This window comes from Mastomys coucha, unplaced genomic scaffold (assembly GCF_008632895.1).
Source record: "Mastomys coucha isolate ucsf_1 unplaced genomic scaffold, UCSF_Mcou_1 pScaffold18, whole genome shotgun sequence".
In the NCBI taxonomy this organism is placed as follows: Eukaryota; Metazoa; Chordata; class Mammalia; order Rodentia; family Muridae; genus Mastomys; species Mastomys coucha.
The window spans coordinates 97524459-97535062 of record NW_022196900.1 but is presented as its reverse complement, the minus strand read 5'-3'; the positions used below and the strand labels follow the sequence as shown (position 1 = coordinate 97535062).

The window sequence follows — 10604 nt, the reverse complement described above, 5'->3', positions numbered from 1 at the left end:
AAAAAAAAAAAAAAAAACCAAAAACACAGTGGGGGTGGGGAAGAGCAAGGAGTCCACGGGGTGGGGCGTCCACACTTGGGGAAGTCACACTGGGCGAGTAAGTGAGATGGGACAGGCAGCGTCTGAGTCCTGGAGTTCCAGAAATTTCTGAGACAACCAATGCCACCAGGGAGAATTGTAGCACAATCTACAAAGAGAAGCGCTCTCCATGTGGGAGGTGCTCACTTCCTCCTACCGCAGATTAAAATAAAAGCAGTGAAGCCACTTTAACCGAACACCACACATGACAACCCCCACATCTCCAGATCAGCTCCCCCAGAGAGGTGCCTGTGTTTTCTACTTTGGAGCAAGAGACAGGATTTAGGGCTTTGCCCTCAAGGGCAAGAACCACTGTCCCTAGAGACTGAGGGTGACAGCTTTGGAGGCTCTGGGGCCTGACCTGGCATGCTGCTGTAGACACGCCCCTAATTCTTGAAGGCAGTGACTTTTGTGCTGCATGCTTATTGAATATACTGGGTAGTGTTCCAAAGGGACCTACCACAGCAAGGGTGAAAGGCGGCCATGTAGATGTGCGGTTTGTGTGTTGGGGACAAGCGAGTCTATGACTAGCTTATGTTATCAGAGTCCAAGTCTGTGCCCATTGCTCAGTAACGTACAACCCGTTGATTGCATAGCTGAGGAAATAACCCAAGGTTAAAATCTTGTTCCCCTAAGAATGTAAGTCTGGGGCTGGAGAGACGGCTCAGTGTTAGGAGCACTGACTGCTCTTCTAGAAGTCCTGAGTTCAATTCCCAGTAATCACATGGTGGCTCACAACCATCTGTAATGGGATCCGATTCACTCTTCTAGTGTGTGTCTGAAGACAGCTGCAGTGTACTCACATGCATAAAATAAACAAATCTCTAATTAAAAAAAAAAAAAAGAATGTAGGTCTTTAGCCCTTTCTTTGGTTACAAAATGGGACTGTTTAATCCTTCAAAATAGAATTAATATTTCCTGTCTTCTTGGCCTTAACGGACCTTCTTTATTCTAAAAAATACTTTTTATTTTTTAAGTATCGTTTTTTTTTTTTTTTACCTTACTTGTATGTGTGCTTGAGTGTGTATATGTGACCCATCTATGAAGCTCTTGGAGGTCAGAAGAGAGCACTGGACCCCCTGGAACTAGAGTTATAGGTAGTTTTGAGCCACCACTTGGGTGCTGAGACCCGAACCCCGGTTCTCTACAAGGGCAGCAAGTGCTCTTAACCACTGGGCCATCTCTCCAGACCCTAACAAATTTATTTATGTGTATGGGTTTGTGCACATGTGTGCAGTACCCGCAGGGACCAGAAAAGGGTATTGGAGCCTCTGGATCTGGAGTTACAGACAGTGGTGGGTGTTGGCAACTGAACTTGGTTGGGTCCTCTTCAAGAGCAGGAAGCATTTTTAATTGCAGAGCCATCTCTACAGCTTCTGGGGGCCTTTCTAACTGAAGCAGAGGAGATAGATTTGCCTGTATCTGGATGGAAGGCCTTGGGAGAGCATGCTGGGAAATTCTACCTCGGGAGCAGTAGCTAGCTGGTAAGTCATCACTGAGGCTGGAACATGGCCAGCGTCCTTGGAAGAGAGATCGGCTACTTCTCAGGCTCTCGGGAGGCCTGGATCTGGCTGGTGGCAAAGAAACTGTGTAGCTGCTGGAGGGCAATGTCCAGAATAGGAGGGTCAGTGTCCAAAATAGACAACAATGGGAAGAGAGGCCCACGGACTGGCCAGAGAATTGAAGACCAGGTAAAAGAACAGAAATAGCTTTGACAGGCAGGTACATCTTCATATACTGAACTTTGGGCCCTGGAGGCTAGTCTGAGACCTCCTCCTCCCCCCAGAAAGTGAAGAAATCTCCTCTGCTTAAGACCTAATTCTGGAAGATTCTAAGCTGAACGATTGGACCCTCAGGGAGTGGGGACCCGCAGTGTGTACAGGAAGCTGTAAGGAATGAACGGGTGCAGGGAGTCACCAGGAGGCCCGGAGCGGGGTGAGCTTGAAGTGATGGTACCATCCAAGGTACGCCAGGACCCTGGCCCTGGTCCTCGCTCATGGTCTCCCTTGATTCTCAGATGGGTGCTGGGAGAGCCAAGGACCCCAGAGCCCCCCTTCTCTCTCCCCTCATTCTGACCTGGAGTAGAGGCTGAGAATTCCTGGGGGCAGTCTGACAACGTGATTTGCTAACGCCCGCTTTTCCCTGCCGGGGCTCTGTACACTAACCACACGTCCAGCTAGTCTCGGGTGGGGGATGGTTGGGCTTACTTGGGGTGGCTTCAGTGGACATTGAGGTCCTTCTCCAGGGGACAGCAAGGCACGTATATCCCCAGTCCCACCCCCTTCTTGTAGGGGAAGGACTTGGGGACACAGGAAGGACCCAGAGGTTGCAGGGGAGGAGGAAAGGCCAGGACCCCCTGGCAGTCAGGGCACCATGTGCCACCACTTGAAGGCGAAGGGCTTCCTGCGCACGTTGGTGCCACAATGAACCTCTCCCAGGAACTTGTGGTAGGCGGAGATGTCATCGATGAAAGTGCAGGCGAGGCCCAGGGGCTCCAGCAGTCCCCGGACATGTGTCTCTAGGCAGCACTCCTCCTCGACTTGGGGTCCAAAAGGCTTGGGGATGCCCAGGTCCTTGTCTAGCACAATCATGTTCACCTAGAAGGGGAGCGAGGGCTTAGGGAGCAGCCACTGTTTGCCGGTGGGCGTCGAGGCCCTCGGAGCGGCCACTGTTTGCCGGTGGGCGTCGAGGCCCTCGGAGCGGCCACTGTTTGCCGGTGGGCGTCGAGGCCCTCAGATCCCTGTTACAGTCCTATGTAGGACATGTTATCAGGGATCCTCCTTTAGAGGTGGGGAAACTGAGGCACAGATTTTGAGCTAAGCCTGGTTTGTGCTGAGATTTTTTTTGCCAAGCACTCTCCTATCTGTAATGGGCAGAGGGACACCTAGTAAGAGAGCAAGGCTAGGCATGTCACCCCTAGCAGGGAACGGAGGATCTCAGAGAGGGCAAGTGCCAGAGGTGAGGTCACACAGCAACTCAGCTGGTCCCTCAGGCGCTGGCTGCACCCTGCTGGGGGTGGCACGAGGGGCTGAGGCTGGAGTATCTCACCATGTTAGGGAAGAAAGCCCTGGCCTGGCGCTCTTCATCCATCTTGAAGAGAGCGGGCAGGTCAATGATGTCCTTCTCCGTCAGTGCCAGCTCCTTCTTCAGGATGTCACGGTTCCAGTCCAGACAGCGCTGGGGGAGGGGAAAGAGGAAGCATTGAGGTCAGGGACACACACTTGCTTAGTTGGTATCCCTGTCACCTTCAGCAGCTCTCCACCAGGAATAAGGGGGGTGGGGGAAAAATCCATCCTTTTTTTTTTTTTTTTTTTTTTTGTGAGACAGAGTCTCTCTTTGTAGTTCTGGTTGTCCTGAAACTCTCTATATAAACCAGGCTGGCCTTGAACTCACAGAGATCCGCAAGTGCTAGGCCTAAAAGGCGTGCGTGCATCACTACGCCTGGCTTAATGGTCCATTTTCAAAACTGACTTGAGGCACAGCTACAAATGAACGGAAAACACCAGACTCCTGCTAATGCTTGCTAGTCTAGCTACACCCCAAGGTCTGTTAGCCTAGCCACACCCCACAACTTAACCTTGCAGTAGAAAATAGCTAGCAGCTGAGCTTGCCTACAACTAGCAGATGTGACAGCCATGTTCCTGACAACTGTAAACGGGGCGTCAAACAGAGACTGAACTCAGTACAGTCCCGGCTGACAACCAGACACACTTAAGCGGCAGAGACCCAGGTGACCCGGGAGGATTGCGCCCGCCCGCTCTCCTGCTTATTCAGCTAAGGAGGAAAGCCGGAGGGGCGGGGCCTCCGCTGTCAATCACTGCACCTGCCATCTGGGCTTTGTAAAGTTGCAAGATAAACTGCCAGGCTTTTGATACAAAGTTTCTCCAGAGCTCTTACTACAGTGTGTGTGTGTGCGTGTGTTGTGTTTGTTTCTTACAGGGATCATGGAGGGATAGTCAGAGGTCAGCCCCAACGAGGCGTTGGCTCAGCTCCAGCGGGCCCTGCTCCAGAGAGTGGCTGGGTTGTACCAACTTCTCTGACCTTTAGGTGAGAGCTAACTAGTGGTGCCTTGCCACTTTCTCCCACCTCAGTGATTAACCCCGGGAGGTAGGGGGTGGGGTGGGATGCCATTTACAATGACTCATGACTGAGCAAACTGGTACTGGGAAACTCCCTGACCACGGTTATCAGTTCAGGTTGACCCCCAAGGCAGAGTGAGCTGCGGGGTCCTGTTCAAATGCTGCAGGGCATTTAAGATCCCTCTGTTTTCGAGGATGCTATGCAGGTATTTATGTGAGCCTTTGAACCTTCACAGCCACGAGGGTACCCGTGCATACGGAACAACAGAGCTAGCACCTGTGACGCCCTGATCAGCCTGTGCCTGAAATCCACGCAACCACAGGGCTTTGAACAAACTCCACCCAACCCTGACCAAGGACTCCTGCCCCTTCCCTCATTTCCATTGCCTGACTCAGTTGCTCACTGTGACCCACAACCTGATGGCAAGTTCAGGGCAGATTCTAAAGATAAAGCACGCCATGTCTAGACAAACAACTCCGGGAGAGAGAAACTTCGGGTTTGCACATAATCATAACCGGAGTTAAGTTGCACTTAACTTCCCTCTCACTTCACCTCCTATATAAATCCCAAGAACGCCGTCCTCCTTCCGCAGACAACCCTTTCCTGTTGTGTCTGCCCTCACCGTTTTAAGTAAACAGTCCAGTCTGTTGAGGCCAACCTCCAGTCTGTTTTTGCCTCTTTCTCTCTCTCTTTCTTTCTTTCTTTCTGGTTTTGTTTTGTTTTGTTTTGGAGACAGGGTTTCTCTGTGTAGCCCTGGTTGTCATAGAACTCACTCTGTAGACCAGGCTGGCCTTGAACTCAGCTCCACCAGCTCCTGGCATAACCTAGGTCATTGTGACCTGGAATCCAAGGCTTTCTTTCTGTTAAGGTGGGAGCTGTACCAGTAGAGCTATTTCCCCTGAGTACTGGGTCTAATGTCTGGTGCAACTTTTAAGACTCAAGCAGAGCCAGGCGGGGGTGGCACACACCTTTAATCCCAGCACTTGGGAGGCAGAGGCAGGCGGATTTCTGAGTTCAAGGCCAGCCTGGTCTACAGAGTGAGTTCCAGGACAGCCAGGGCTATCCAGAGAAAGCCTGTCTTGAAAAAAATAAATAAATAAAAAATAAAAAAAGACTCAAGCAGAGTGTCATGCCCACATACTGCCCCCAGGGATGTGTGAGTTGCCAAAGCTTCAGAGTGAGGGATGGGTTCAGGCCACCACGGTCCCGGGCAGCAAGTCTGAAGCTAAAGGTCACTTTAAGGGGAGTGTCTGCTCCGAGCCCTTGTCTGGTAGAACTCTAGGCCTACAGGTACAACTGCTTCCCTGTCTCCTGCTGGGCTCACCACTCCCTGAGCCCGCTGCTGCTCTTGGCACAGACACACAGCAAGCAGATCCAGCAAGTGTTTGCTGAAGTCTCTCTGGGCCAGAAGCCCCAAGCCCCTGACCTTTGCCAAGAGGACAGACCTGTGTGCCGCCCCTTCCTGCCCTCCCTCCCGTGTCGTCCCCCCACCCCCCACCCCTGTACCTGGAAGTACTGGTTTTCCTGTGTGAGGCTCTCATTGGACAGGATCTTGTTGATGGTGATGCGTTTGCTGCTCATGCCCCCCAGTCCTGTGGGGGGTCAGAGGATGACAGTAAATCTCAGGTGCCTGCCTGGGTGTCCCATCTGAGCTACTTGCTGGCAGTGGGGGGATGCGGTAGGAGTGAGGTGGGGAGAGGAGAAGGGAAGGGGGCAGAGAGAGGGATGACCTCGTACCATCTAAGCCAGGAGGGGGTGTAGGCACCTTGTACTCTCCGGCAGAAGGGAAAGACACCCGAGTACCCCATCTGAACGTTAGCAGCTGACCAGGGTGGAACAACCCTCCCATGGTACTCAGTGCCTGCCCTGGAGAGAGCCTGTCTTGACTCCAGCTCCATAGCCTGGAGGCCTAGGTCAGATTAGTGACATCCAAGTGCCTATAGTCTGTTCTTTGGTCGGAAGCCAGGACCTTGTATACACTAGATAAGCAATCTTTTAAATGCTTAATGTGGATTAAGTTAGCCGTCTGCCCCAGACAGTCTTCCCTGTGTTCCTGTGAGGTAGCTGCTACTGTTAAAGGTGGGGAAACTGAGTCACAGAGATTCCATGATTCTTGAAAGTTTCCCCACACAGCAGCCTCGAGTATTTGATTAACATTTTTCCTTTTATTATTACTATTTGTTTTTTCTGTAGTATGGGTCGGCCTGGAACCTGCAATCTTCTGCCTCAGCCTCCTGAGTGCTAAGACCAATCATTATATTTTAATTTTGCTTGACCTAGGAATAGCCTGTCAGCTCTCTGCATGGCCCAGAGTTGTTGTGTTACAGCACCAAAGAGACTAGGGCTGTGGGACCCTGCCCCTGCACTGCCACCACACCACAGTCCTCCCTGTGACCCTATGGCATTAATACTTCTAACCATGGGGTGAGTGGGCAGTATTTGAGGCAAGCTTAAATTAGAAGGGAAAAGAAAGTCAAGCCTCATGCTTGCCAAGCCGGAAAAAAACTCGCCATCAGGAGGCTAGAACACAGCAGTGTTAGCCATCTGTCTGTCTATCTCTGTCCATCTGTCCATCCATCCATCCATGTTGTTTTAGTTTTCAAGACCGAGTTCCTTTGTGTAACAGCCCTGGCTGTCCTGGAACTCACTCTGTAGACCAGGCTGACCTCGAACTCAGAGATCCACCTGCCTCTGGCTCCTGAGTGCTGGGATTAAAAGTGTGAGCCACCGCTGCCTGGAGAGGACGGCAGTCTTATGTGGATCTGTCCTGGACACAGCCAACACTCCAGTCCCACTCCTTGGGCACAGGACAGCAGCATAAGCATTAATCAGTAAACTATGAATGTCAGGATACTAAGCTACATTGTGGCAGAAAGAAATTTAAGAAAAAAACCATGATTATTAACAACAATGTAGTGTATTGGATGGTAAGAAACAATGACCGATACATTGTGTCTACTTTTACCACAGCAAGCTGCAGACGAGTGTGGATATCTCTCCCCATGCTGGCTGGCAGGGTTTCCCCAGCTGATTCTCTTTCTCATGATTAATTCAGGTACAGAACTCATCCCTGGGTCTGCCCCACTTAGGAGGGATACAGAGCCTTACTCTAGACACTGCAGGCACGATGTAAGCTGAAACCACTTCCCTTCCTGGGCCTCCAGCATTGCACCCTTTCTCTCCCCTCTTTACTGTTCTCGGGGGTGGGGTGGGGGGTGGGTGGGTGGATGGGGTACAACAGAAGGGGATGTGGCTTAGCGGAAGAGTGCATGACCATCTCAGAAGGTCCTGGCGTCCATCTGGCTGTTTTGAAAACACAAGCTTCTGGGTGCAGATCACGTGACCGTCTGGGTCCTCTGGTCCCACTCTAGGTCTGGTGCCCTATCTAATATTAGTTCTGAAGAAATACTTTACCCTTCTCCCTTTTGAGACAGGGTCACATGACCTTGAAGTTAGGACCCTTCCGCCTCTGAGTGTTAGAATCACAGGCAAGGTTATGCCGTGCTGGGGATCGAACCCAGCGTTTCATGCATGCTAGGCAAGCATTCCATCAACTCTGCATTCCCAGCCATGCGTGATCTTTGGTTTGGGTTTGGGGGTGCAGCTGGGTGCTCAGAGACAAGGTCCTCTTGAGCTCTGTGGGGCTTCTTGCGAAGAGCTTACCCTTGAACATGATGGCTTCCCCATGGCCTTCCTTTTGCTTTTCTCGGAAGAGCTGGTAGCAGGCGGAGGTGCTGGCCATGAGCAGCCGAAATTCCTGCAAGAGATGCCCCAGTGGGTGGCACATTGGGGGGAGGGGCTAGGGGAGGGAGGCTGGGGGAAGGGAGGCTGGGGGAGGGGGAGGGGGAGGGGTCAGGATGCCAGAGGGACTAGAGCTATGGCTACCCAGCACTTAGTGCTTTCCAAGCTGAGTGCCGCTGGCTTCCTAGGAAGGTCTGTCTGTCTTAGGACTGACTGACTGTGTCTCCTTTGTATCCCAGGCAACATCATCAGGTCAAAGTACAGGCCCAAAAGTGGCCTGGGATGGTGGCAGGGAAGGGCTTCTCCAAAGGGACAGGCAGTTTGCAGAGAATCTGAGGACACACAGAGGCAGCCAGTCCTTTCATTTCAAAGAGGACGTTCTGCCTCAGAGCCTTCAGCCCAACCACATTTCCTGGACCGTTGTGACCGATCAGCCATTATCTGGGTGTGACTGCTGAGCGCATGAATAGTTAGTCCAAATTGAGGTGGGCTGTGAGAGTCAAAGAGGAAGACCTGGCTAGAAAAAAAAAAGGGGGCGCGGGGATTTGGAAAGATGGCTCAGAGGTTAAGAGCACTGACTGCTCTTCCAGAAGTCCTGAGTTCAATTCCCAGCGCCCACATGGTGGCTCACAACCACCTGTAATGGGATCCCATGCCCTCTTCTGGTGTGTCTGAAGACAGCTATAGTGTACTCACACACACAAATAGATCTTTAAAAAAAGAAAGAAAGAAAGAAAAGAAAAAGAAAAAGAAAAAGAAAAGATAGAAAATGATAATTTTTACACGGGGTGGTGGTGGTGGTGGTGTGTGTGTGTGGGGGGAGGCGCCATGGCTGGCAATGTGTTTGCTGCACTAGTGTGAGGACCTGAATATATTTGGGTCCCCAGCACGCACTTTGGGGGAGAAAAAGCCAGGCACTATAGTATAATCTCATCGGGAATGGAGTTCGGAGAATGGAATAAGAACACCCCCCATAGGCTCCTATATTTGAATGCCAGGGAGAGAGGAACTCTTTGATAGGATTAGAAGGATAAAGTGGCGTGGCCTTGTTGAAGGAAGTGTGTTTCTGGGGTGTGGGGGGTGCATGTGTAGAGGGGAAGGGGGGAGGGTGCAGAGGGGTGCTTTGAGGTTTCAAAAGCCCTCACCAGGCCCAGGACCTTGCACAGGTCCCTCTCTGTCTCTGTCTCTGTCTCTGTCTCTCTGTCTCTCTGTCTCTCTGTCTCTCTGTCTCTCTCTCTCTCTCTCTCCCCCTCTCCCTCCCTCTCTCTGCCTGCTCACCAGGATGCTGCTCTCAGCTATCCCTCCAGTACCACGTGTGCCACCATGCTTCCCGCCATGATGATAATGAACTAAACCTAAGAACCTCTAAGCCAGCCACAAGCAAATGTTTTCTTATTTCACAAAGACTGGTCTTGGTCCTGGTGTCTTGTCATAGCAGTAGAATAGTGACTAAGGCAAAGGGGGAGGGGAAAGCCGAGGAAGCGGCTCCCTGGAGTTATTGGCCAAAGCCTAGTCAATTGGCGAGCTCCAGGATTAGTGAGAGACCCAAAAGACAATGGTAATTAATTGAGAAAGACACTGGACATCAACCTCTGACCCCTACACACACACACACACACACACACACACACACACACACACACACGCACGCACGCGCACACGCACACACGCACACATGCACACACACACCTACAGGAACAGGTATGTGCAACACAAAATAACATATTTTTCATACTGTTTACACATGGAAGTATTGATCTCTTGGATTTATGGGTTTAAAATTGCCCGCCATAGCCACAACTTTACAAAACCAACTTAAGCGGCTCCCTCCTCACTCTAGATCCCACCCTCTGCCGCCAAGTCCGGGCAGTGCTCAGACTCTTGGCCATGCAATTCATTCTAGTCTTGGGTGATCAGCTCACCTTTTTGCCTGGGATGGGGACGAAGGTCATAAACTCATCGACGTGGCCTACAGTCAGCCAGTCGGAGTAGAGTTCCACCGGGGCCTGCACCTGCTGGGCCTGCAGGAAGTCACGCACCACCTTGGTCATCCTCCTGCCTCCAGACCTAGCACAAGGTTGGAGAAGAAGAGGAGCCTTTTAGCAGATTATTCTTGTGCCTCTGCACCGGAGCACCCCCTAAGATGAGACGTTCAGCATCTGGAACCCAGGCCAGATCTGGGTGCCAGCAAGGGTGCAGTAGGACCCTGAGCTGCAGACCTGAGACCCTGGTACAGGCAGAAGGCACGGGTGTCCCAGGCCAGAATAGGGTACGGGTACTGTTAACACCAATGCGGAGAGGGCTTAGAGCTCAGTCTTTGGCCCAGGAATTTGCTAGCAAGCAGCTGCAGCCAGCTTCCGTGCTCAACATGGGACTAAGTGTCTGAGACTTCCATCATCTTGGAGGCGGGACAAGAGGCACAGGAAGTGGCTGCTGAATGCATGTGACCCCTGAGTTGGGGGAGGGTGGGCTAATGGTCATTGCTCATGTACTGCAGATAAAAGAACATTCCATGTGGGTCAGAGGGACTCGATACTCAAATCTTGGGTGACCTGAGCTGTTCACTCTCTCCGTGCAATGTGTAGATTGAAGCAGAATCTGCTTTTTCATTGGCTGGGCTGAGAGTACAGTTATTGTGGGCAGCCAAAGGAGCCAGGGATGCATGCCTGTGAGACATGGCTTGTCTCTTCCTTTTCATTTACAGG

General features: G+C 51.7%; 1 protein-coding gene and 1 long non-coding RNA gene across 2 annotated transcripts in view; one reads left to right on the top strand and one right to left on the bottom strand.

The window, feature by feature from the left end:
* LOC116096945 overlaps positions 1–4811 on the top strand; it is a 12022-nt gene extending 7211 nt beyond the window's left edge. Inside the window, exons 2-4 of the long non-coding RNA XR_004121162.1 lie at positions 2370–2525; positions 4018–4125; positions 4394–4811. This is a non-coding gene — a long non-coding RNA (uncharacterized LOC116096945). The remainder of the gene's footprint in view (positions 1–2369; positions 2526–4017; positions 4126–4393) is intronic.
* Padi2 (peptidyl arginine deiminase 2) overlaps positions 956–10604 on the bottom strand; it is a 41732-nt gene continuing 32083 nt past the window's right edge. Inside the window, exons 12-16 of the mRNA XM_031379294.1 lie at positions 9822–9966; positions 7822–7915; positions 5665–5750; positions 3127–3255; positions 956–2675 (exon numbers count right to left, since the gene is read on the bottom strand). Coding sequence (XP_031235154.1) covers positions 2442–2675; positions 3127–3255; positions 5665–5750; positions 7822–7915; positions 9822–9966 — 688 coding nt within the window. The 3' untranslated portion in view covers positions 956–2441. The remainder of the gene's footprint in view (positions 2676–3126; positions 3256–5664; positions 5751–7821; positions 7916–9821; positions 9967–10604) is intronic.